The sequence below is a fragment of the Mastomys coucha genome, unplaced genomic scaffold (assembly GCF_008632895.1).
Source record: "Mastomys coucha isolate ucsf_1 unplaced genomic scaffold, UCSF_Mcou_1 pScaffold1, whole genome shotgun sequence".
NCBI classification, from domain to species: domain Eukaryota; kingdom Metazoa; phylum Chordata; class Mammalia; order Rodentia; family Muridae; genus Mastomys; species Mastomys coucha.
Genome location: NW_022196891.1, coordinates 27258036 through 27285666, shown reverse-complemented (window position 1 = coordinate 27285666; position 27631 = coordinate 27258036). Strand labels below are relative to the sequence as shown.

General features: G+C 45.3%; 1 protein-coding gene across 1 annotated transcript; it reads right to left on the bottom strand.

Moving 5' to 3' along the window:
- Nucleotides 1-699: 699 nt before the first annotated feature.
- Pigr (polymeric immunoglobulin receptor) lies at nucleotides 700-27631 on the bottom strand. The gene is made up of 11 exons (XM_031341311.1): nucleotides 27287-27631; nucleotides 19664-19761; nucleotides 11145-11489; nucleotides 7120-7773; nucleotides 5545-5877; nucleotides 4656-4988; nucleotides 3765-3957; nucleotides 3237-3358; nucleotides 2893-3024; nucleotides 2729-2787; nucleotides 700-1717 (listed from the first exon to the last, which is right to left on the bottom strand). Exons 2-11 carry the CDS (start codon nucleotides 19704-19706, stop codon nucleotides 1622-1624), a joined length of 2310 nt encoding a protein of 769 aa, XP_031197171.1. The 5' UTR covers nucleotides 19707-19761; nucleotides 27287-27631; the 3' UTR covers nucleotides 700-1621.

Below are 27631 nucleotides of genomic sequence, written 5' to 3'. Positions count from 1 at the left end.
GGAGGGAGTCCAAGATACAGATCTAGGCTAGGGCCATGGAATTAAGAGAAAGTATAGCAGTTGGTGGCCCAAGAGGATTGAGGTCAAGGAAGAGCAAATTGGTTAGTGTCTGTCCCTAAGGCATAATGCTCAAGACCTCTTCAGCTCAGCCTTCATGGTGTCTGAGTTTATTGAACACATACCCTGGGGTGCCTAAAATAGGAGCTAAGGTATGGGGGACAAATGTAGTCTGAGCCTCCTTGGTGGCAATCATAGACTTTAATTATTAATGGACATTTATGATTTGTTGGTTTCAGCCTATAGGTGCTGGTTTAAGTGCAGAGCTCAGAGAGGAACAGTCTTAATGTGAGTATTGAAAGAACAATTGCTCCCAGGCTCCATCTTCTTCCTGTCTGCTCAAAACTCCCCAAATATAAGAGGTTGAAAGTGTCTGTTCCTTTATCTGAGGTCCACGTGAGTGACAGGAAGGGGAAAGGTGAGACCAGAAAGATCCATTTATCTTTCTTCTCCTTCTCCTTCTCCTTCTCCTTCTCCTTCTCCTTCTCCTTCTCCTTCTCCTTCTCCTTCTTCTTCTTCTTCTTCTTCTTCTTCTTCTTCTTCTTCTTCTTCTTCCTCTCCTCCTCCTCCTCCTCCTCCTCCTCCTCCCCCTCCTCTTTCTCTTCCTCTGCCTCATTCTCCTCCTTTTGCTCCTCCTCCTTCTCCTCTTCCTCCTCCTCTTTTCCTTCATCTCCTCCTCTTCCTCCTCTTCCTGTTTCTGCTCCCTCCTCCTTCTTCTTTGAATCCAAGCCTCAATGTGTCCCAGGCCGGCCTTAAACTCCCTAAGTAGCTAAGGATTATCTTGAACTACTGATCCTATTTTTACCTCTTAATATTGGGATTGCAGGAGCATACCACCATGCCCATTTAACTCATTTTCTCTTACTTTTCCCCATGCTAAAGTTCTCCCTCTAAGAGCAGAGGTCTAAAGACAGATCCCAGGCCAAGAACCAGAAGTTGCCACATCTGGTTTGACACTAGTCTATCTCACTGGGTAGTCTTGAGAAAAATCTCTTCTCATCTGAGAATCATGGTGTCCTTACCATGCACATGCTTTAGACTGCGGGAATTTCTTATGTTGCCTATGAAGTGCAGAGAGGCAGGAGGTATGCCTGGTAATGATGTCTTATCTTAGTGAAAAGACAGTCTGGGAGGAGATGACATCTCTTCTAGTAATGTTTATAGAAAGGCTGTGGCCTGGTTCTCAGTGTTTAGTAGGCGCTGAAGCCTAATGAGTTCTCAGATGTGTTGTTTGAATCAAGAGGAGAGGAAAGGAGAGATAGAGGAGAGGAGAGTTACACTGACATCCTATCATATGAAGGGGCTTCAAATGGCTTTCTCTCCTGAAATGAGCCCCTATTCCGAACCCTCTTCTCTCAGAGATGTCTCTCAGGCTCAACTCCTCATTTCCACACTCTCTCCTAAACAGGCATAACTAGGCCAGGCTTCCATGGCCAAGGAAGGAACCAGTACACCTCTGAGGACAGGAGGGAAGAGCCTAGGTGATGGGTGAGCGTGGGCTTCGAGTGGATCAGTGTGATTCTCAAGTTGATTGTCACAGGCAGGGGTAGGTGGTCAGCACTGCCTAGGCTTCCTGGGGACCGTCGTGGACCTGCGCAGCTATGGTGCTGGACTGAAGCAGGAAGGCTGAGTAGGCCATGTCAGCTTCCTCCTTGGATGACTAGAGAGCAACAAAAGAGGCATTAGTAGATGGATGGTGAGAGGAAGGACACACACTTGGTCTTCTGAGTTTACTGTCTCTGCTGGAGCACAACACACCTCTGAGACCTCGCTCTTAGCCAGCCCCCAGGGTCAGCAGGAAGAGATAAAATTTGAGAAATGGAAAGTTGTAACCTCTAAAAATATCTCCCTCTGTCTCACTACCCCCTTATGCAAAGTGGGATGGAACACTCTCTGTTGGTGGGGCCCGTCCCCAGAAGCTATGCTCTTGTAGTCCACGGGCAAGGTGGCCTAGGTTGTTGTCAGCCAAGGTGTCCTGGGTTTTCTTCCTCCACTACACTAGAGTAGTATTTAGCACTGTCCTGATGGCAGGGACTCATCTCTAGGACTAACTTCCACATGCTAAATGCATGACCTTTGATGGTATAAGGAGGAACAGATATAGTGAATAGTGTCAGTGCCCCAGGATCAGAAACAAAAGGACAACATAAGAAACCTTAGAAAGGCAAGATAGGCGGGCAGTTTGCAACACAATGATAGGAGTTGCCTCTTCTGGGATTTCATGATAGTGGTTGGGGGAGGCAAGGGCTTCTAGTGATGATCAAGAAGCCCACCATCAATGATTGCCTTTCAGCCTCAGGACAAAGGATAATCCTGAGGAAACTCTCAAAGGAAGATATGTGACCGTGGGAAGACGCTAGGGCCCCATAGCTCAGGAAGACCACCCACACAGTCCTCACTGCTAACATGTGACTCTCCACACGTGACTACACCTTTCGCACGTTCACTGCTTGCAACTGAGTTCTGCTCCTTCTTAAGCTTCAGCCACATCAGTCAGTACCTACACCCAAAGAGCCTGCCTCCTCCTCACAAAGTCCTCTAGGATACTGTATTTAGAGCATCTTCCCTGTTTGGGGGTTGGGGGTCGGCCTCCGTGTGGGGGTGACTTTGTCCTGATGTCCAACTGCAATCGGAATTCCCCATCATGCAGTGGGACATCCTTTTCTCTTACCCTTTTTGCTTTCTTGGATTCTTCTGACTCAGTGGTGCACTCTGTGGTAGTCACGATTTCTGCAAGGAGAGAGAGGCGTCCTTAGCTCTTACCCATCTCTCTTCCTTCCCGGATGGGGACAGATCCAGTTATTCCCGAAGCCTGGGCATTCTAGAGATACATACCATCTTTTCCTTCGACGACTGTTTCCTGTGTGTCTGGAGAGGCCCCCATGTTGTCATTGCCTCCCAAATCCCTGGAGTTCTTGAAGTCTGCCATGCTAATGTCTGTCCTGTAGCTGCTGATTGACATACGATCTGTTCGGCAGAAGAGTTGGTGTGGCCATGAGTAAGGAGAGCACTTGATTCCGTTCACAGAACTCTAGTCTAGCTTAAATCAGCCCTGTGAAGGGATTGTGAGTGTCCCATCTTAAGCCACTGGGAAATGGAGGAATAGAATGGGCCATACCAGAGTCATATAGCTGATTAGCTGAGCTGGAGGCGGGGCCAGGAGCATCCTGGGTACTCACCTACATTCTTCCGATGTCGGACTCTGGCCACCCACACAGCCACAGCACCCACTGCCAGCACCAGACCCAGGGGCACCAGGGTGGAGAATAGCACTTTGGAGCTCCCGCTTTGTCCATCAGCACTGCAAGAGGGATTAAGTCAGCCCATTACCGAGAGCGAGATCATCAGAATGTGATGCGAGGCTACCCTAACCCTAACCAGCAACCCCACCCCCACCCCATCTATGTTTTTGATGTAGTTCTCAAGTCTGTCTTGCTAAGGGCCACCTCCCTACCCCTGCTCTGAGCCAGCGATTCAAGGACCTGGCCTTCTCTATATTCTGGGCTTGAGATATTGAACTGGAGTGTTCCAGCAATGGGAGAATTGAATGGGAGTGTTCCAGCTGTGCACGTTCTCTGCTGACAAGCATCCTCGAAGGCCGTGAGAGCTGACCATCCGCTCTCCCACACGCTCTGCTACTTGGTTCTAGTGAGCCAGACTTGGAGCTTGGCCTCTGGGGTGTTCTCTGCAGTGGGGAATCTGCTCACCTGCCAGCATCCCCAGATGCTCTGTTCTCCTGAGCTTGGTCTCCCACATTCTGTATCTCTTTTTCGTTTGCAAAAAGCCTGGGGTTCAGAATAACTTTGTTCTCATTCTCACTGACAGGGGATTCCACTACCTCTTCTTCAGGAGCAACTTTGGCACGTGCATTTGCATCTGTTGGGTTGACGTGGGGGGACCCTGGAGCAGAGCAGAACAAAGCTGGTTACGGTTTTTTCCTCTGTGTTCTTACACCTGCGGGTTACAGGGAAACTGCAGGGTGAAACATTAAAGCTGCAGAGATGGGCTCTGGACTAGCACTAAACTTGGAGGTGAAAACCTTCCTTAGACTTCCTGAGATTTCCAGGGGCTAAAAGGTCCTCACCATATAAGATATCTTACGTGACGATGTTTTAAACAGAGGCTGAGAATGCAAACTTACCAGACAAGTTTGTATTGTTTTCTTTCCTCTTTATTCTTTTGGTGTCAGGAATTGAACCTGGAGCATCGTGTATGCAAAGCACGTGCTTGAATCCAAGCTATATGCTCAGTCCTGTGCCTTAATGTTCTTCATTAAGATGCAGCTATACCTGGTCATCCTTTGTGATGGGTCTTGGGCAGATGCAGGAGGAGGAAGTGTACTGATAAGAGTCTGACTTTGAGATCGCTATGTAGGATTGCTGGATGGAGAGGGAACTTCAGTCTGGTTTGAGAGGCACCTATGAGACTTGTCTGAATACTGAGATTAAATAGAAAAGCCACTACTATTTGCTCTTCGACTCCTCGCCTATAGGAAAATCTGAGGATTACCCAGATGGAAAAGGTTCTAGGCAGGGGCCTTTCATAAGCCCTGCCATGGGACTCTATGGATGCTGGCACTGACTGCCCTTGGGACTCACCTCCGGTCTTCTCTTCAACTGCTACGTAGATGGCTATAGTTTCTCCATAGGTCTGGCCTTGTTTTACTCCACACCAGTACCAGCCTTCATCTTCCTTACTGACCGGGTTCAGGGTCATGGAGATGAGCTGGCTGCTCTGGTCGCAGCTCATAGAAGACTGGCGGGCACTTTCGTCCTGGCTAGGCAGGACGCGGCAGCCCTCGTTGCTCCACTTGCACCAGTATTTCTCCTGGGAGTAGAATTTGCACGGATAGTGGCAGGAGATTGTGACGGTCTCTCCTAGCACCGCGGTCACATTCTGTGGCGTCACCTCAAGGTTTGGGTTCTTTGTAGCTGGGGGGGGGGGTGCAGGAAGATACGGACACAGAAACTGAGACTTAGAGATGCTTCAGGGGAAGGAAAATGGTGGCTTTAGTGTGTAGTGTGTGTTTCCCATGAAGCTGGCATTGTACTACACTATTCTGAGGACATAAGAAGCAGAAGGCTATGGTAATAGGGTGACTATTGATGACCATCGTATCAGTCCAGAGTCTGATGTAGAATGTACAGCCTTGCTTACTGGCTTTTGCTTGTCTCTCTTACTCTACTTATTGTTTTTTTTTTTTTCTAGGCTTAGTACAAAGAGCCATGTCTAATATTCTACTTCAGGGGTTGTCTGTCTACTGCAAAAAGGAGGCTAATTCTTCTGATACCAGGAAGTATGGTAAGCGATGACTGAAAGAACTTGGGGTGCTGGTCAAAGGTATGGAAATGTGACCTCTGACGTAGGTCCTTCCTACACCTGCTTGACTAGAGATAGCTTAGCAGAAAAGATGTCTAGGGGATGTGACTGCTGCTATGGGGACGGTCTTCAGCCTCCTCCCTCTTCCTGTCGTAGGTCAGCTCTCACCTTCGGCAACCTGGAGTTCTATTGTGGTTCTCCAGCGAGAGTCACCATCGGTAAGACACCAGTAAAAGCCAGCATCCTGAGTGGTGAGCTGGTTGAGGATGACAGTGTAGGTGCTGCTGCCTGGCTGATCAAACAGTGCCAGTCGACCTTCATACTCTTCTTGCACCAAGGCCTGGGTCCCCACAAGCACGGGGCAGTGTCCATTTCCGTCCCCTTCCCAGCGACACCAGTACTTGAGGCTGCTGCTTTCCTTGGGGTTATAGGGACAGACGATGGCCACAGAGCCTCCTGTGACTCCCTTCACAACAGAGCGACTATTGGGAATGGTGGACTCTGGAAATACAGACGGGGATGGTGTGAAAGGACTGAATTACCCAAACAGCCTTGTGTGCCCCAAGCAACTTTTCTTCTCATGACATCCACTATGGAGAGAAAAGTTTAGATGAATCACCAACCCCTCCTGAGAAAATAAAATAAAATAAATATTTTATTTATGTCTGAGTCTATAACCAGAGTCTGGAGGCCAGGCTCCAATGACTCCAGAGCGGGTTTCTCATTCCTTTCTTCCCACCTCATTCTCCACAGGGAATGAATGGAAGGCATTTAAGAGATAATATTGGCTCTGATCCTTTGGCTTCTTATCAAATCTCCCCTTAAATAAGCATTTAATATTATTTCTTATTCTAAATAATGGCTCAAAGTAGTATAACCAAATTAAGAAAATATATTTGGAATGAATCTACTTTAAAATATAAACTAAAACTGGTGTGATTTTAGAAATCAAAGACCCCAAGAGTCATCTTTGAGAGTCCAGCGGCTAATGCAGGCATCCAGCGAGAAGCCATGGTGACCAGAAGCTGTCAGGGATGTGGTGAAGACCCGGAGTTGGGAATAGAAAAATGGTGTCAAGAACATAGTCCCCTCAGAGAAAAGTCATAAGAACAGGTGTTTTGAACTTCAAATACTGGCTTCCTGCTTCTTCTGAGGAGGATTCTGTGCGCTTTGCTCTAGGATGAGAAGGACCAGGGGTTGAATCCTGTCTTGCTGACGGCTCGAGGAGGTCTAGCTGCTGAACCGGATTGTGCTGTGTAACAACCCTGAGAGCTACGGGAGTGGAATCTTTAGGTGCTGGTGTATCGCCTTTCCTGGAAGCTTTCAAGGTCATGGTGTGCCAGTGTTCTTCCATCTGAGTGTGAGGGAAATGGGGTACAACTTGCTCTGGAGTTGGTTGGGGTGGGAAGGGGAACATGGGCCTTTCCTTGGCACATCTACTAGTCAGTTCCCCCTCCCCCAAAGGCATTCTACTTTCCTTATTCATGTTAACCAGGGATAGCCATCAATAGGTCCTTGGTAATACAAAAGAATAATTGGGAATTAGCCTAAGGCAGACAGACAGAGGCTACATTATTTTAGCTCTCCTGAACTGTCTCCCACATTGTACTTTTCACAACTTTCCAGCAAGTAGATACTAATGATGAACGTGAACATCAAGGAATACATCAGAGGGATAAGCTAGCATCTTACCTGCCATCCCATACCCCCCCCACACCTCGCTTCTCTTCTGGAGGTTCTTACCTTCATTGACAAAGAGTTGCCAAGCCTGGATGGGCCAGCCTTCTTGAGGCAATCCAGAACTGTGGGCTCCACACAGGTAGTGCCCTGCATCCTCCTTCCTCAGGCCTGTGATCAACACACTGAAGCGGCCATTGTCATCCGTGGGGGTTAGCAGGATCCTGCCCTCAAAGGCTGGATCCCTCTTCTCCAGGGTGTTGATGATCACATCACAGGTTTCCTTATTCATCCGGCACAGATATTTGGCCACATGCGCTACCTCACGGCCCAGGTCACATTCAAAAGTCACTGAGGACCTCAGGTCTTTATAAAGCAGCTCTGGCTCAGGCTCTAGCACCTGGAGGTCAACATTCTTTTTATCAGCACTAGAACCTTCTCCTGCTTGACAAACATACAGCCCAGCATCACTGTGTCTTAGGTAACGAATGTTGACATAGAATACATTTGGCTTGGTTCCTTTCATAAAAAGTTCTGCTCTGCCCTCATAGTTGGGGTTCACATTCCTAGTAGAGTCAATGACAAGTTCACAGGTCTGGCCTATCTTCTTGCACAATGATTTCTTGTTAGGAGCATTCTCCTTTTTGAAAGGGCATTCGATGGTCACATTTCTGCCTATGTCCTTTGTGTAGACATGAGTGTCATTTGGGAAGTCAGGTACTGTGGAATGAAGGACAGGGGTAAATTATAATTTTTTGTAACATTGCACCATTAGTTATACCCAGTGAGGGTTCTGGGTAGTCTAGTGACTTAGAATGCCCTCCTCCCTAGAGGAACACTGTCAGAATTTTTCTATAGGAATGTATGCAATGGTACACTGAAGAAAAGACCTCCGAAGCAAAGATTTTACTTTGATTTTTCTCTTGCCCTTGTTTTTCACGCCATTCTTCCCCAAAATCGAGCCATAGAATCCAGAATTCTTCCCAAAGGCAGACTATAGAAACAATGGCCCCTTTATCCTAAAACCACCAACAAACCATGCAAACATTACTGTTCCATTCTTTTTTGTAAGAGCTGCCCAGAAAGAACATCCTGGCCTACCATTCCACATGTTAAGGTCATCATTGCCAAGTTTGCCTCACACTCCAATGAGAATTACTAGAGCTGAGGGACAGAAAGAGTCTGAGTAGATGGGACTTCCTGGGTTTTCCATTTACACTACTCCCATGAGTTCACACGTATTTTGTCTTATCTCTGTCTGGCCACTCCTGCTTCATGAAACCCAAGATCAAATCATATCTTTGCATGGTCATTGTGAAGGTTCCTATGAACGTAAAACTTCAATAAATGGGGCTCTGGAGAGATAGACCAACAGTTAAGAGCACTGGATACTCTTCCAGAGAGGACCAGGAATCGATTCCCAGCACTTACATGGTAGCTCACAACTGTCTATAACTCCAGTCTCTTGGGATCTGACACCTCTTCTAGCCCCTGAGGGTACCAGGAACTCACATAATACACAGAAATAAATGCAGACAAAACATTCATACATATAAAATAAATTAATTAATTAAAAAAACCAACTTGGTTAAATGAAGCCACGTGTTCTCTTGTTACCCTATCTTTTGTTGAGGTCTTGGCTGTGACTTTTGTGAATGAGGTCAGCAATCAGCCATCTATTTCTTCCCTCTGCCAGGGCCCATCCTGACTTCCATCTCCTCAGGAAGGGTTTCTGTAAGCTGGTGCTAGTTTCTCCCATCTCCGTGTCCTCCTGAACATCTTCACTAGTCATCATGTCTAAGCTCTATCCCTACTGACTGGAGAGTAGAGACATTATCTTAACATTTGTCCTCTCTGCTGTGACTCTAACAGCATCAGTTTTCGGTAGGTGCCAAGTTAACATGTGTAGAAAGAAACAGAATTGAATGGGAATTGTCTAAAAAAACCAATAGTCCAATTATTTTGGGTTGCCTTGTGAAGCAGAGCCAGATATCGGAATCAGAGCTTGTATTACTGGGGTATCTGTAATATTATTCTAGTATCTAGATGGAGCTGCTGTCAACACCCCTCAGCTCTTAGGAATCCATGGAGCACAAAAACAACCTTTTTATTTAGTGTACAGCTGATGGCATGCACATCCCACAGAGCAATGCATATCCCTCAGAACCCTGCCTATTTACTCTCTTGAGGTTTTTCTTTTAACTTCTGGACAATCACAACTCCCATCGGTGATGAACTCTTATCAGAAAGCCCCTTTTGTCCTCTCGTCTTTCAGTAACAGTGGGGTCGTTGAGACACTCACCACTTCAGGAGCCTAGACTTTATAATAAAAACCTCAGATGTATGCTGATAGTTCTAGTGAACAAATGGATTCCGCTAAAATGCATTTATGGAGAAGCCTTCTGTGGCCCAAAACTCTCTTGGTATATTTGCTTCCTTGTTAGGTGTTATAGATGTTCTATAACCCAATGACATGAGTGCTCCAAGGTTGATGAAGTGGAAGGTATGAGGGAGAAAGAACAGCCAGAGCAGGGAGAGAAGGTAGTAGACTGAGACAGAGAGAGAGAGAGAAAGAGGTGGGGGTATGGACCAAAAGAAGGGAGCATAGCTGAAATAGCATAGTATATGGAGAAAGGAGTAGCTGGGAGGGAGAAAGGAGTAGCTGAGGGAGAAAGGAGTAGCTGAGGGAGAGGGAAGCCCATGAGCTGGAGAAGTTTAGGGGAGGGGAGGGCCAGGATGCCAGGCTTTGAAATGTATAAGAGGTACTTGTATTACTGAAGGAGCCTTGAGGCCATGATATGCTTTGGTATACTAATAGGCACCACAGGTAGCCATTTTTCCCTTCTGTCAGTGGTACAGGAAATGGCCCCTTTGAGGACCTGGCTTCAAAAGTTCCTGAGGAATTCCCAGCTTTTGTCTTTCATCCAGAATTTGAGGAAGAGGAGTTTCTTTTGGACCTGACAGATATCGTGTCTCAACTCTATCAAATAGAACAGAAAAATGTCCTACTGGCAACAATTTAAGCCTAAGATGCTTGTTAGAGACTCTGAAGACATGGAAAGTCTCATCCATTTCCCCAAGGGATTGTCACGCAGCGCTCGTCTACTCCAGTTGTGTCTGTGTGACAGGCCTAAAAACCTGATCACAGACCTGAGGCATACACTTCAAAAGGAGTCAGTCTCCTGAGGTAGTCAGTCGCTGACATCTCCTAGTTTAGATGTGTTCCAGATTGGTCTGCTAAAGTCTGTGGAGAGATCTGCTTGCTTTCTTTATTCAGGCATATAGGTACCCCAAGAAATATTTCATAAATAGCTAAAACTGAGATTAAACATTATTTCCTGGCCTCCACAGTGTTTCAATAATCCTAATTGATTTCCTAGCTGTAATTAGCTTGGAATCTTTACAAAGAAGCTGTCTTACCAGACAGGGTGTCTTAAAAGTTAGAGCTAGCAGTCAGGCACTTATTATCAGAGCAGTCTCACACAAGGCAGAACTATTTTACTAACCAGAGAGAAGTTGTAGGGCTTCTGTCACTAATTATCTATGTTACAGCCAAGGAATGCTAGTATACAACCTTCAGCTACTTGCCTCAGACAGACCCCGAGAATTCATCTTGGGGCTGTCAAAATAGCCCAGGAAGAAGGACACCACTGCTCCTCCGCCTTGCACCTGGCTGCTTGTTCTCACTGACCTTGATGTAGCCATCTCCTGCCTACATGACTTCTGTCATTTGCCCTGTTCTCTGTATACTATATAAGCCTGATTTCACTTTGTACAAATTGCACTCAGATACCACACTCCTGTTGTGTCATCTCTGTTTGTCACTCGCCGAATTCTTTGCCCACCAGGCCAGAACTCTTATCACCCCGCGGAACAAGGGGTCCCCGAAGCCACCCAGTCCGTGCGAAGGGATGCCTCATATGTCATGATGTTCTATGATGGAAAAGTCTTTGCCTCACAAGGAAGGAGACTTTAGACTCGATGCCAAGAAACCCTTCTGTAGGACGTATCTTCCTCCAGCAAACTCTCTCACCGTACCTGAATTGATTTCATTTGCTTTCCCCAGAAGCCCGGGATGCCTGAAATCTTACCCTGGCTGACCTCCAGGCTGACATCGAAGGACAGGCCTCGGTTGGTGGTACCCAGACCACACTTGTAGGTTCCAGTGTCATCCTGGGTGAGCTGTGCAATGTTAATCACAAATGTGTTGTTCTCTGGGAAGTTGATGAGGTTGGCTCTGCCTGAATAGTCCTTGGAGAGATAGCCATTTGAAGAGATGAGGGTTGTGCACGAGCCGCTGGCTCCTTGTCGGCACCAGTATTTCCGGGTGTGCCGGTTGACTGAGGAGTCTGGGTAGTAGCACGTGATGGAAACCGAGTTACCTTCTATACTATTCACATCCTGGGGACCAAATATGGGGCTTTTGGTGGAGATCCCTGTGGAGACAAAAGACAAGAGTTCTAAAATCTGATAGAGGTTGAGAGGGCTGATGGGATGGATCCACATGGCTCATGCTGAGAAATGAAATTTTCTAATTTATGTGTATTCCCTAGTTATTTACATGATACTGCAACCACACAACATAGTATTATATTGCTTAATCATAATTGGGTTCAATTTTTTTTTTTTTTTTTTTTTTTAGACAGGGTTTCTTGGTGTCACCCTGGCTATCCTGGAACTCACTTCTTGTAGACCAGGCTGGCCTTGAACTCAGAAATCTGCCTGCCTCCCAAGTGCAGGGATTAAAGGCATGCACCACCACTGCCTGACTAATTGGGTTCAATTTTAATTGTAACGTGATAAGTAAATAAATTTCATTTTGTGTCAGGCATCCACTTTAGTAGCCGTTGGCCTCTGACCTAAGTTCGAAAAGCTCTAACCTCCTCCCCTAAATTGTACAACTGTTCTGAAATGATTAACAGTTTGCACTGGCTTCTGTAAACATGCTTATCACTATGGGCAGGAGAAACGGCAGTTTCTCATGTAGCTATAAATTCTGCAGAAGTGGAGTAATTATAATATTCACCTTTAAGATTCTTCTCCTCCATCTGCTCAAGTGAGGCTAGCTGCTCTGCTAGCAGAAATAATAAATTTGGCTACTTGTAATCTGTAGTTGAGTCCGTGGACTTTTCTTGGTGGTCTCAAACTCCACAAGATTTTTGGAGCCGCCCCCCCCCCCCGAGAGATCCTGGGAGACCCTAGACGGAAGGCCAGGGATCCAGGATAGGCCCAAACAGGGGCAAGTCTGAAGCAGATTTGGAGACTCAGGGGGCACCCGAGACTGTGGCTGCTGCAAATTAAGGAGTCACTAGTCATGGACAGGCCCTAGACAGGGGCGAGCATCACAACTTGGAGGCCCAGGGGCAAAGAATTCTGATGGGGGCAAGTGCTTTTGTGGACTTGGAGATCCTGGTGCTCTCCAGACTGTGACCACTGCAAATTTGCAAATTGAAACAAAGTGGCAGCAAGGATTGCTGGCTGATGTGCGCCCAAGACAGCTCTGATCAGTGAGTTGTTCTGGGAAGTCCTAACATCTGGGGAGACATGGAAGAGACTGAATGTGATGGCGCACCCAATCTCCAATGATAGAGGAGATATCCTCCTGGACCCCTGGCTGTTTTATCTGACTCCTCTGACCATGGGAATGTTTTATCTTTTTCTATTGCTTGTATTTGGTAGGTTTGTGTTTTCTGGTGTGCTTATGAGTTTTGTTACAGACGCGGGAAGCAGACAAGCCTCCGATGAGCTGCGCACTGCAACGCTTCCAGGAAGTTCCATGAGACAGACTGTGGAGTTAAGGTGTCATCTAGAGAGCTACATACTCTCTGTGAACTAGAATGGCTCACTTTCTATGTGGTATGGCCAGATGCAGGGTCCTTCAACCCCTAAATTTCCAAGAGAGCCTGGCACATGGTCACAGGGACCCCTAGCCAGCCAGACCAGCTTCTTTATATTGATTGTTGGTTCACCCTCTTCATTAAGGCCCCTCCATGGCCAAAATACTGTGTCCTTAAACAAGGTTCTTCTGTTTCATTTACCAAGTCAATAAGCCAAGGGCTGAGTAGAAACCTAAGTAAAATACCTGAACTCTGTGTACTGCCCCCTGTATCAAAGGTATTCAGGGAAATCAGGACCTTCCTACTGGGCTCTTGGAGTACCTCTAGGAGGCTTACCAGAGGTTTACTTCCATAGATCTGGATGCCCCCAGGAACCCAGCAGAATATTAATATTGCTTTTGTCACTTGCTGGGCCCAGATAGTCACAAGAAGTTACAGAAATTAGAACATCTTGAGGGAATGAATAGATCATAGTTAGAAACCACTCAGAAACTTTTAACAGTAGAGACCCAGAAGAGAAGGCAGAAGACTGGTCAGAACTGTGGTGGCTATGTTCAGAGAAGTGCTTGATAAAAACTAAAAGGTGACCAAAGCAGCCTTGGTCCAGATAGGAGAGGGCCCAATACATGTATTAAAAAGATGAAGGACAGTAGAAAAATAAATGCCCTAACTGCAGGCAGGAAAGAGGGAGCAAATGCTCAAAATGACAGGATCAGATGGATAGAGCTGGGGGCTCTATACCAATGAGCACCCAGGAGCCTGTGGTCTCAGGAAAAGTAGGAGTAGAGTTCTGGTTTCATAGGTGCAGCCTACTCAGTGCTAACTCAACTGCTGGCTCCCTTTACTAGGGAAAGGGGCACAGGGACTGGAACCCATGCTTGGACCATCATCTACGAAGTGGACCTTGGACAAGGTACTGTTCTGAGCACCCTGACTGGTAGAGACTTGTTGAGAAAACTTGGTACCACTGTCATGTTCAATGAGAAGTAAGCCATTCTGAACCTAAGGAGTCCATGCCCAGTGATCTTAGTGAATTGCCCTTTATCAGAAGAATATAAAATGACAGAAAAGACTAATTAGGAACTGGGAACAGGTGACCCTTCCTAACAATGCTAATGTTCCCTAGAGTGTGGGCAGAAACCAGCTCCCCTGCACTGGCCTCACTCCGGCCACCAGTTGTTGTTCAGCTCTTAAGCTCAGTCTTGCCTATAAGGGTAAACCAGTAGCTCAGCTCAAGAGAAGCTAAGGCAGGCATTAGAAAGCATGTCAACTGCCTTAGAGATGCAAGTATTTTTGCAACACTTCTCTGCTCCTTGTCATTAAGGCAGGCACCAAAGACTATCATCCTGTTCAGATCTTAGGGGGAGTAAATAAGAGAGTGGAAATTATTCTCAGACAGGACCAAATTCTTATGCTTTGCTCAGCCTATCAGATGAAGGAAAAACTGTATACACTGTCTTAGACTTGAAGGATGCTTTTTTTCTCTCTGCCTCTGGCACCTGTGAGCCAACCAATATTTGCCTTTGAATGGACAGACCCTGAGTCAGGGTTCAGTGGCCAGTTAATCTGGACTTGAGTACCCACAGGGGTTTAAGAACTCCCCACTCTGATGAAGTTCTAAGTGCTGATCTGCTTGAGTGCTTCCAAGAGTACTTGAACGTCGCCCTCTTGCGGTACGTGGATGATCTCCTTATCACTACATGTAACCTGGAGGAGTGCAAAAAAAGCAGAGGAACTACTTGAAGGACTTTGAAGCTGGGCTACTACGTGTCTGCTAAAAAGGCCTGAGCGTGCTCTAACGAGGTAACTTATCTGGGGAATTTCATTGAGGGCAGCTACAAGAGGACCCTGTCCTCAAGCCTGATCCATGCTATTCTGAGCCACAACATAAAAGGCAGGTGAGAGAATTCTTGGGTACAGTTAGATACTGCAGACTGTGGGTGCCCAACTTTGTGAAAATAGCAAAGCCATTAGACAAAGGCCTGGGAGGAATCCCTGAGTTCAGAAGGCAAAGAAAAGGAGGCATTCTAAAAGATCAAGGAAACCTTGAGGTGAACCCCACCACTCAGGCTACCTGACATTGATAAATCATTCCAGTTGTTTGTGGATGAACAACATGGAGTAGTCCTGGAAAAGGCCTGTGGCATATTTGTCTCAATGTCTAGATCCCAACTATGGAAGCACCTATGGAAGCAGTTATGTACAGGATGGGTTCTGGTATGCAGGAGGGGCTTTAGTGACACTCAGAGAGGTGATCTCGGTGCAACCTCTGCCTCAAGGGACATCAGCCCCAAAGGCAGAACTGATCACCTTAACCTAGGCACTGTCAACATCTGTATCATAGGCTGCATGCCTTTGCCACTGCACATACCCATGGCACTTTGTACCAGGAGAGGGGTCTGCCCACTTGCAGAAAAGATAAAAAAAACAAGGATGAGATCTCCGCTTCCCTAGCAGCTTTTTGGCTGTTAGAGAAGTTTGCTATTATCCATTGCTGAGACACAAAAAAGGGATTTGGTAGAAATCCAAAGCAACAGATTTGCTGATGCCAAAATGAGAAGAATAGCCAGAGAGCAAGTGAGGCTACCTTAAACGTTAGGCCCTCCACATGCATACATCAGTGAGGAAGAAAATTGGTCAGGCAGTAGGGGTTCACTAAGACATGACTGATAGATGTTCCAGATGGGGACCCCATCCTACTAGAAGCTTTGGGGTCCTCCCTCCCTCTCTCAAAGTTATAAGAGTATGAGATCAACCAAATTAAAAGAATTAATCAGGGATAGGTACTTTCTATGTCACCTACATCAAAGATTTAAAGAGTTGAACATATTACCCACAATGTGCCACCTGTGCCCAGGTGAATCCAAGAGGAGAAAACACAGCACCTCTAGGTGTTCAAGGAAGGGGCCTAGTCCTAGAGAACACTGGGAGTTGGATTATATGAGTGACTCCAGCAAGACTAGGTTATCTCTATTGCTAGGTTTGATAGACACTTTTCCAAGATAGAAGACTTTCTCATAAAGTCAGATACATCTAATGTAGTTCCCAAAAAGTTACTGATGGAGGTTGTTATTTCCAGATTTGGCCTTCTTTCCTCTTTGGGGTCTAACAATGGCCTGCCTTCATGGCTAAAGTCTCTCAGCAAGCACTAACATGCTAGGATACATTGACAATGAATGGCCTTGTTCCTATGGGCCCCAGAGTTCAGGACAGGTAGAAAGAGTTAACAGGACTAACAGAGATATTAATCAAATCCAGGCAGAAACTGGCAAAAGGTGAATGGACCAACTTCCCACTGCTATTTTTAGAATCCGATGTTCCCCCTACTGAGATAAGCTACACATTTTGAAATAATATTTGATTGTAGCCTCCTCTTATTCTTGCAAAGAGAAGTCCACAGACTACTAAAATATCTAGTTATTCTTCCTCAAGTCCTCACAGGCATTGGAACAGATGACCTGAGATATCCAGGGTTATCTATCACCCCCTACCACCAGCCCCTGAATACAGGTTCCATCTCAGGGACTTGGTGTGGGTCCTTTGCCTGCTCAGCAGAACTGTGAACACTCCAGGAAGGGATCATATCCAGTGATCCTGACAACACCCACAGCCATCGAGGTAGTAGGTATTGGGAGCTGAGGCTTAGATCCGCCGCTCTCATCTAAAGGTGGACACGACCAGCCAAAAGAAAGGAGAAAAATGGAGAGTAATGGAAAATCGCCAGCTGCCCCAAAAGGTGCATTTCATCTACAAGATGACTTGGACTGACACTAATGCTGGGAATCTTCACAGATATCTTTTATGCTTGACTCACTGAAAATGTTAAGGTTTGGGACTGGGAGTTGTCACAGGGACCATGCATCTTTTATCCATGATCAGCTACTAGAAAAATAATAAGTGTTCTTCAAAATGCCTTCCTAGCCTTTGTTGAGATTTGATCTTTGTGACCCCTTTAAGGGGTATCTAGTTCAGGCCAACAAAAAAGATGGGGATTGGTCACTTTTAAAATGTAGTATGTTTGAGGTGATGTGGTGGTCATTCCCAGGATGTGATAAAAATATACTAAATGAAACTGTTTACCATGTATGTCCAGCTGATGGAACAATCCATTACCACCGCAAAAAATGGAGATTAGCATTGTTCTGAAGCAAGCTGTGAGACTGAGTCTGTTGAAGAAAGCACTCGGAAGGCGGAGGTAGGAGGATCTCTGAGAGTTCAAGGATAGCCTGGTCTACAGAGCGAGTTCTAGGCCAGCCAGGGCTATACAGAAAAATTCTGTCTCAAAAACAAACAAACAAACAAAAAACATTTTTAAAAAGCCAGCTGCCTCAATCAAAGTCAAGAGTGTTTCCCCTTCCTGTCCTCCCTCCTCGGACCACTACGTCCATGATAATAAATCAGGCTTCAGTCTCCTCCGAGAGGTATATGGTAATAGACTCGACCTCAACTCTACTCCAAAAGGACATGAAATAACATCAGACTATGTTCATAATGTCCCCGAGCTTGGGGCATTAAGCTTACACTCACCTTGATGAACTATATCCTCCCTAACCTTGGAGATGAATTTTGGCTTTGCCTAGGCTCTAGGCCTCTTTTTTAAGTGGGATAGGTGTCAATCTCTCTGTTACTCTGACTGTTACTTGATCTGAGAATTTAAATTGTGAACCAGAGGAAAGTAAGCTTGCCCTAGGAGACCTCCAAAGAATAGGTACTTGTTTAATATCTTCAACTTATTACTCAGCTTCCCTTGATGGTCAATCCTGCAGTACTCACATGTACACAAATAAGTCTGAATAAATTAGAATGCAGTTTCTGGCTCCTTTAGAGAACATGGTGGGCCTGTACATTTGGCCTCATTGTAGGTGTAACCCAACCACTGGATATCTAGCATTTTGGCCATGGGAAGGAAATCTTGATATTCTAACCTATATCCTTCCCCAAATAGATGTGTATACTGTAGAGGAGAGCAGAAAACAATAGCATATATATACATATACACACACATATATATAAAGGACACTCCCACTGTGCAGGCTGGGGTCTAGTTTGAAGAAACTATATTTATACCCCTCCTCATGATGGCAAGGATCACAGACCTGGCTGCCTTCGGAATGACAGCTTTAATTACTCAAAACCGTAACTTTACAATTCTAAATAATAGAGTAGACAAGGGCACAGAACACTTCAAAGAGCCTATAGGACAACTAAAAAAAAAAAGTAGATTCCATAGCAGAAATGGTTTTATAGAACGGTTGGGGATGAGGTTTGCTAGTCCCTAAGGACGACCTTAGGTGAATTTCTGTTCTATGCCAACGACTCAGGAGTTATCCTAGAGACACTAAGCATGGCCCAGAAACACTTAGATGCAAGAGTAAGTGAGTGTGCCCGACCTCATCCAGTTTCTCTTGGTCCAAGTGACTTACTTCAACTGCCTTTGCTGAACCCATTCTTTACTATCCCTCGGTGTTATCATCAGCAACCTTTGAATTTTAAATTGGTTGCTAACAAACATTAAAAAAAGAAAAATAAAAAATAATCAATCTGTTAAAATGTTAGTCCTACAAGTTCAGTATCAACTCGTACGTTAGCAGGAATGGGGAATGTAGTGGCTAACGAAATTCCATTTTGTAACAGGCACCCATTTTAGCAGCCATTGGCTTCTGACCTAAATTCTTGAAAGATCCAAGCCCTTATCCCCTCCCCTAAACTGTGTAACTTTTGTGAAATGATTAACAGCTTGTTCTGGTTTCTGTAAACTTGCTGTAGACAGAGCGACCGGTTTCTTGTGTAGCGTGCGAGTGGGGAATGAAGCAGATCCTCATGTCGCTGGGAGAGAGGGGCAGCAGTTCTTGACATAGCTGTACATTTCACACAAGTGGAGTAAGTGTCGCGCTTGCCTTTAAAAGCCTTTCCCTGTCCCCGTGATGTGGTATATTTCTGATTTCACTTAGAGATGGTTGCCCTGATAGAAAAAATAATAAATTTAGCTAATTGTAATCTGAATTAAGTGTGTGGTCTTTTCCTGTGGTCTCAAATTCCACAATAGTAACTCACAACCAATAATCGTTTTAAAGACAAAAAAGATTATTGTCACTTGTCACTGATTAGTGACAAATTAGTGGTATCTTTTTTGTTGTTGTTTTTGATTTTTTGAAACACGGTTTCTCTGGGTAGCCCTGGTTGTCCTGGAACTCACTCTGTAGACCAGGCTGGCCTCGAACTCAGAAATCCGCCTGCCTATGCTTCCAAGTGCTGGGATTAAAGGCATGTGCCACCACCACCCGGCCAAAATTAGTGGTATCTTAACACTACTTTTGTACAATATTTTGTATTTGCTTTATCATTTCCCTATGTAGATGATTTCCTTTCTTACACTGAGAACATTAAGGGCCAGGAAAACTAGTTAATTTAGTTAATTTCCCAAACTAGTTAATTTAGTTAATTTCCTCAAAATGACAGACGTCAGAAAAAATATTTGATTTGAGGTCAAGGTTGTTTCTTTTTCCCTAGAGAGGACCCTTTACCATACTCCTGGTCTTAAAATTAGGAATTTTCATCTCTGTCTATGATTACCAGTGATTATCGGCTGATTTTTTTTTAGGTATGCCTTTTCTGCATTGCCCCCGTGTGACTGTGTCTTTTAGGGACACACATCTTGTGAGAGACATTGCTGGGGGTAACTCTGATGTGATTGTCTCCATGAAATTGGATCCTAGAAACAAGGAGTCCAGGAGGAAGAGTTTGAGCTGGGGAGTTGGGACCATCAGACCTACCTGAGAAGGCAGTTACCAAGAGGGTGAGCAAGGAGAGCCTCATTGCCTGTGGCTTCCAAGGGGGCTGTGCCACTCAGGTTGACTTCTTGTATGAGACGCTGAAAGACAATGGCCAAAGTAGATGAAGTTCCTCTGTAACACCTATTTGCTTTCCATATCCAGAAACTCTTATAAATCCTCTTGAATTAAGGAATGATCGCATGGATGGTTCTTTCTTGGTGCTAAGGACTCCCAGTTCTCCTCTCCTTTCCCCTCTCTTTCTCTTTCTCTCGATCGTCTACAATAAAAACCTTCCTCTTAACCAAGACGTGTTCTTAATAGCTCTTCTGTAGTTGCAAGTATCTTTGTCTTCTTACCTAAGCTGCATATTCCTTTGGGCTAAGGATATGACAGATGGTGTTCTTGGTTGTTATGCAGGACTCGGTATTGGGCACACCATAACACTGCCCAGTTTTTGCGTGTTGGTTCCCCTCCCTATATCCATGAAGGTGGAGGAGGCGGACATGGTTTTTTGGGTGCATGATGAGCAAACGGAGACAGGAGGAAGCGGTTAAACAATTCTGGTGTTTGTAAAAGGACACAAAGGCTTGTGAATGTCACAAAGGGTTAACAGTGGGAATGGGCAAAGTGGAGCTCGGGGGAAACTGAACCCTGGCTTCTCAGGCTTGTCTATTCTCCCAGCCTCTCCTCTGCTTCAGGATTCTGATAGCAGGCTTATACTGGATGCCAGAATGTCTATTGTTTCTCAGACACCATGCTTGATATTATTCTTATAAATCAACAACATGATCATTCCATGGAATGGTTAAGAGGAAAGTTTTTGTTGTAGGGGGAGGAGAGGAGGGTGGAGAGAGAGAGAGAGACAAAGACAGAGAAAGAGACACGGAGAGACAGACAAACAGAGATAGAGAGAGAAAGAGAGAAATGAAAACATAGCAAGAATAGCAGGGTTATAAGAAGCAAGAGTAGCTGGGAAAGGAATCCTGTAACAGCTCCCTTTGATACTGAGGGAGCCTGGAAGCCAGCATGAGCGCTGGTATATTAATAGATGCCACAGGTAGCCGTATGCTCCTTCTGCCAGAGGTAAGGGAAATGACTCCTTTCGGTAGATGTAGAACCAGCTTTACAAGTTCCTGAAGAATGCTGACTTTTGTCTAACCATTAGAAATCCTCCTGTAATTCAGGTTGAGCCCATTTCTGGATATTTGGACTGCCTTTTGGGGCTTTGGAGAATTAGAGTTTCCTCTAGACCCGAAATTATTCATTTGAGCTTTACAAGTACCTTTGAAATAAGACAGACAGAAAGCCATAATCACGAGAAAATTAAGAGCTTGATATTATGAGTTATGCCCAAGGTTTCTAACGATGTCAGAGACAAAATATAGATGTTATCGTCTTTCCTGGCTGGTGAGCTCTGTCAGAAAAAAGATGGAGAATGGAAGCAACCCATGTGGACTTTGCACACGGTCCATGGCTAGAAAGGACTGAGGCCCACGCGAGGTTATGCTATGTCAAGGACCCAAATTATACCCTAGACTCTAGCTCCTAGAGGAAGTGAGAGGAAAGGAGAGGGGACTCCCCACTTCCCAACAGACTTTGAGGACTTTGCCTGACTTTAAACTTTGGAATGATTTGATAGGGCTTTTCAAAGAGAAAAACAGTGATAACAGACAATAACGAAAGTTCATAAAGATAAGGAAATTGTAAGCAGGAGGCAGTCTGGGTATTATCTCTTCCTTGCTTATCCCTGCCTACTGGTTCCCAGAGACTTCCTTTACTAGTTGAGCCAAGGGCAATAGAGTTGTTTATCTTAGTTATTTCTTTCCTTAAGGGAATTTCCCTGCAAGAAACCCTTTTATTTCCTTGTTGAGATAAAGGTTTTCTGTTCCTTTAGTTCTTTGGAAGAGTGAGGGCGGAGTTGGGGACAGACATGGGTGTCAGATGGCAAGTAAAGGCTTTTTTACCGGGGTTAATGGCCCATGCTTTCTTACCAAGTCAATAATAAACTCCTAAAGCCTTAGCCAAACTGAGCTTAATTTGGATGTGATCAGGTGCTTGGAGTCATCTGAGGGGCAAGAAACTTCCAGGTAGGAGCAGCTGTGAGGCCAATCTGTTCCATAACAATTGGGATGGGCTGCGTAGCAGTTGGGACCGTGGCGCCAAAGTCCCAAGGACCTGCCCCTTGTGCTTGGTTTTGGGGGCAGTCACAGGTGGGAAGGCCAAATATTTTCAGCTTTTAAGAGCCCAAGCTAGTGGTGGCTATCCCTTCTTCTAAGTCTTGCCCTTGACTAGAAAAGCAGGCTCTAATAATCACGAGGCAGGACCAGCTCTTTTCGTATGCCCAGCTGGGGGTGCTACCCTCCTCTGGGTGAGTGAGCTGACTTCCCTTTTTCTACAGAGAACCTGATAGCAGGCTTTTCATGGTGGGGACCTGACTTCTAGCCTGGGCTTGTAATCATTTTGTGACACATTTACATGGCTAGGTTTGGTTGGCTTGGAAGCAGGGAGATGACACACATATACTTCTAACTTTGTGTGTAGCTCTAAGTCAGGGGTGAGAGCATTGAGCGTACATATTTGGAAGGAAAAACTTCAGGGAGGGGTCACCTTGGCAGGAAAGGCAAGAGTCTACTCCCAGGGCCCATGGTGGGCAGGAGACATTTTTAAAAAATGTGAACTCTTTTTTTTTCTTTTTCTTTCTTTTTTCTTTTCTTTTTTTTTTGCTAAAATTAGAGCTAAACTTTGGAGCAGGTTCTCTGGTAGCAGCTAAAAAAGACCCCAATGTTCCAGTCATTTTCACCTCAGTCAGATTCTTCCCAAAGTCCAGGAGATCCAGAGCTCAGGGAGGCCCCAAGGACAGGGCGACTGGAGATGAATTTAAGAAGGGAAAAAAAAAAAAAAAGAGTAAAGCACTTGCCCCACCCCCACTGCAGATGCTTTGCTAAAGTGCTCTCGTACATGATTTAATGTCTGGCCACAGATCCCAGGGGATAAATGCTGTCATCTTATTGGTGCAGATGGGGATCTAAAGGCCAGGGATTCTTGACCCCCAAGACCTATATCAGAATTGGAACTCCACCTTGAGTCTGTTATCACTTCTTGCGTGAGCCCAGAGATCAGTTCTATGGGGTTAGAAACAGGCTAGTGAAATAGCTTAAGGAAAGTAAGGTTGTCCGGACTCTCCACTTGGGAGCCATATTGTCCTGTAAACAAACGGCTCCCCTCTCCCTTGAGGAAACACCAAAAGGGTCCTGTATCTATGCCAAGAGAGGGTTCTGACATGTAGAAACAGTTTGGTTTCTCCAGATCAGTGGTTCCCAACCTGTGGGTTGTGACCTCTTTGGAAGTCAAAAAAACAAACAAACAAACAAAAAAACAAAAAAACAAACAACAACAACATCACGCTTTTCACACGGGTCACATATTAGATATCCTGCATATCAGATATTTATATTTACGATTTCATAACAGAAGTAGAATTAAAGTTATAAAATAGCAATGAAAATAATTTAGTGGTTGTGTGTGGGGGTCACCACAGCACGAGGAACTGTATTAAGGGGTTGAAGCACTAGGAAGGCTGAGAACCACTACCCTAGAGGAATGAGCTTATGTGATGTTTCACAAGATCAAGGGTTATGTCGTAAAGACCCACAGCCTATAGCAGGTACGGTGTAATTGTAGCCTTTTGACTTTGAAAACCTTACCCTCTATTGTCTGGACACCAAGAGTCTAGGCCCAGGCAAGTCCTACTCTTGTTCAGCTCACTAGACTCTTATTTGGCTTAATAAAGTGTGGTGGTCTGTAACTTTCCTGAGTGGATTACTTCACCAGTATACTTGCACTGAACCTCGAGTTGAGCTGTATTTTCACCGATGAGGCTCAGGTATTTCAGCTTGTCTGTGTTCTACTAAATTAGTTTCCCTATGCCCTCAAGCTTGTAGATTGGAGCAGAAAGAAGTATGGGCCACAACAGAGATTAGAGTTTATCTCCTTCCTTATAAACCCAATTTAGCTGGCTCCCTTTTGGCTAAAGTGACTGCTTTTCAGCTTTTTGGACAAACCTTTGTTCATCTAATCTCTGATGTTCCTCTTCAGAAGATGGGATACCTCCATCTTACTAGTTTGGCCAGTAAGCTATCTATTCTTGTATTCCTGAAACAATCTAGAGTCTTCACACCCCCGGAGAAGATTAAATGGAGTCCCCAAAGCTCCAGAAGCTGCAGAGGGGAAATAGAACACGAGCTAGGAAAACCAGAAGCCAGGTGTGACAGTTTCTAACAACCCATGGGTATAAACTTGAAGGAGTCAGACATTCTGGAGTTGAGAAGAGTTGGGCAGGGTTGGTTTGGCGGCAGGGGCTTCTCTTCATTTCTTCCTTGGCAGGGACTGAATGGCCCCTTCCCTTTTCCAGGAGGAGTATTGCCTAAGTTCATGTGGGACTATCACTTTCATCTCTCACAGACCAGGAGTTGAGCACAGAGTAGCATGAGCTTGGGAATGGTCACATAAAGAAGAGTTTTAGGAATGGAAGAGAAACTACTGGGCCCAGCCTTCCATTCTCTCATGAGTATAAGGAATAAGAGTCTAACACTTGGGTAGAATATACTGACCCAATGGTTTCATCTATAAAATGTATAGAAGAGTTCCTGACTTCTGACATGGGAGGAGAATGACTTGTGATGGGAGAACAGAGGGAAAGACAGCACTTAGCTTTCAGCTCTGTCACTGGGGGCTGTGTGGGCTTTTAAACCGAGCCTACTGGTCCCCATCTGCAAACTAGATGTGACTCTGCGTCCTAGAGGGCTGTTCTACAGGTCAGATAACAAAGTCCTTACAGAGTGATGGGATTAAAAAGTGTGAGTTCACCCACACATCCCCTCTAAAATCAATGAGGTCTTCTCTTTCTTTTAGTCAAAGAGTGAAGGCGGACTAGCAGACTCTTAGCTGGGCATCCTACCAAGATTTGGAAAGAGCAATTTATATTTAGATCGGGCACTGTGACCCTGGACATAAACATTGTGACCTGGGTTAGAAGAACACATGAGAATTCTTCCTAAGGCCTTCACTGATGTTAACTTTTTAATCCTCACAGCTACCCCAGGAAGCAGGGTCTGAAGCATAAACAGGTAAAACATTTGCCCAAGGTAAGTGCCCAAGTGAGAACAACAGAGGAACAGATTCAGTGTAGGTCTTTGGCCCTCACATGGTAGGCATGGGCTGTGTACTTGAACAGCATGCACACACATGTATACTCCACACACATACATGTATATACCGCATACATGTACACACCACACACATGCCCACACATGTATATACCACACACCTGCACAACATATACACATGTATATACCACACACATACATATATATATATATATATATATATATATATATCACACATGCTAAAATAGTAAAAAAATAATTATTACAAAAGAGCATCGGAGCTTATTGACTCTGATGCACTGGTGGGGCTCTGGCTGCTAGAGGATCCAGTGGGAAGAGGCAGGAGCAGGCAGGCCAGCTTTCGAGAAGAGAGTAAATTTGTTCTCTCCTCCTCACCTTTCACAGGAAAGGCAATTCTCGTGAAGAGTCACCGGACCAGGAGTTGGTGCCAGGAGATCTTTCTTCCTGAAAATGCTCAATGTTGTTTATTTAGCACTGGGCATGGACGGGGAGTGTTACCTTTGTTTCCTGAGTCTGGGTGCATCCATGCCAAAGCTCTGCCACTCCTACTATGCTGTGCCAATGCCAGTGACTCTGGGACCTTAGCTTTCGGTGTACCCAGAGTCATGTTTTCCACTGAACCCAGTGCGTAGATTATATAGGTTGAGTGTCCCTTGTCTAAAATGCTTAGGATTAGAAGTGGTCTCCATTTTAATATTTGTACTATTTTTAGATATGTGATAATGTGATAAGATATGTTGGGAATAGTATCCAAGTCTAAGGAAATTTTATATATTCTTAATGTGACTATGTTTTAGATTGATGCCCAGTACCTGATGTCTAGTGTAAAATTTTCTGCTTGTGTGATATTGGCATCTCAGATTTTAGAACTGCAGATTCAGGAACATTCAACCTGTAATTAATTAATTAACCAATTAATTAATTTAGAGACAGAGTCTCTCTGTGTAGCTAACCTCTAACTTACAATCCTGCCAACCTCCCTGCTGAGCCCCACAAGTATTAGGATGATAGGTGTGATCCGGTTGCATGCAGTTTTTTAAGTTAAGAGGTTTGTTTTGATAGGTGATATCAAAGCCTCTTTAAAATCACATCAGAAAGGATGGATCAAGATATTGTTTAGAACTCCTGGGTGACTTTACATCACTCACATTGACTCATAAGGATTGAGTTGCCTCCACTGTAAGATGAAATTATGATGTCTACCCATCCCAGCTCCTTGGTGTTTGAGGGCAGGACCGAGAAGAAGTCGTGAAGTCCCAGGGTGAGTGGATTTACGGAACGAAAGCCGAAGTGATTGAGCTTCTGGTGAATGAACCCACAGATCTAGAGGTGTGCTAAGAAGCAGGTGGTAGTCACAGAGTTGGGTGTTCTCCTGACTCCTGGTTCAGTTCTTCCCACTATAACACCACATCCAGGACAGGCAGAGAAGCATGAATGGAAAGTTCCAGAGATAGCTCAGAACTGAGCCTCTGCTTTCAGTTACCAGATAGATGCCTTTGCCCCACGTCCCCCAAACTGGCACATCCCTCTTTATATTCAAGAAACCTCTAAATCCCTTAGCACCAGGGGAGAGAGTTGAGACAGTGTCTGGTTGCCTCCAAGTAGAGTGACAGTTACACAAATGAAAGTGGTTTAGGAATATTGTCAGGATGGGTAAGGCTGCAAAGGCTGAGACTGTTAGTTGCTTGGGTGCTGTGTTAGGGGGTTCATCGGGGCACAGGGCTGCTGTCTGTACCTAGAAGGTAGCTCTGCTCTCCACTTATTCTATGACTCTGCAAGGACATCGTTCTCCATTTAAAGCAGGGCAGAGAGACACCCACAATGCATGCTTGTTTTTTAGTGGCACACATGTGTGGAGGCAAGCCTGGATTGCAATTAGAAATGATGTGAGAGTCTCAGAGAAGGCCAGAAAAAAAAAAAAGAGTTGAATGTGGCCTCCTTCGAAAGGTAGCCGAGGCTATGTGCTTTGCTGTAGGATCTACATCCAGATCTGCCTGCTGCTTAATTCGTTCTTGAGGAGTTGAACTAAATCAAGATGCCCCAAGATCATGACTCTGTTGCTACACGTCACACATATCTTCTCACTTGAACCCACTCTGCCCAGCAGTGACAACTGTTCTTTTTAGTCCTCATTTTACAGATTAAGACTAGGACTCAGAAAGATCACATACTCTAGGAGGATAAGAGAATTTTGGTCTAAGGGTCATGGGAATGCTGGCAACAGACGTTCTTCTCTTCTGTTCAGTGGCCCATGTACACATCTGCCTTTCCTTGGATAGGCACTGGGATATGCCCCTGTGCTCCCTGTGACATACAGTCACACACTGCCCCATCCTCCTCACCCTCTCCATGAGGCTGATACCTAGGAGAGCGGTGGGTCATCTGAGCTAAGATCCCAAGGAGCATCCTATCCCAGGATCCCAGGCAGCACACTTACTTTGAGCTACTTCCTTCTCTCCAGGTGATCCAGTTTCAGGCACAGCCTGCCAGCCAGTGTGTGTGCCCCTGCCCTTCTAGAAGCTTCCAGGAAGGCACTGGTGACTGCTGTCAAAACTGAAACTGTGCTCTGGGCTTGACCCGCACCTGGCTCTTAAAGGGCCGTTGTCCCATAGTCAAGGTAGCCAGCCAGAACACGTGACTCCCACAGATCCTTGCTTTCCTGGCCGGCTCCATTTGTTCTCCCCTGTATTTGGGGAGACACCTTCATGCGTAGATCCTCCACTGCTGCAGCTTCAGGATATGAGACAGAATGTCCCCTTAGTGTTTTGGTCTTACCTCCCCA

What these genes read in the sequence shown, in the direction of transcription:
- Pigr (XM_031341311.1), bottom strand. Translation starts at nt 19,706, where the DNA reads ATGAGGCTCTCCTTGCTCACCCTCTTGGTAACTGCCTTCTCAG. An exon ending in GCATCTGGGGATGCTGGCAG is followed by an intron (nt 3,359 to 3,764) that starts GTGAGCAGATTC and finishes TCCCTCTTGCAG; the next exon opens with TGCTGATGGACAAAGCGGGA. An exon ending in AATCCAAGAAAGCAAAAAGG is followed by an intron (nt 1,718 to 2,728) that starts GTAAGAGAAAAG and finishes GTTGCTCTCTAG; the next exon opens with TCATCCAAGGAGGAAGCTGA.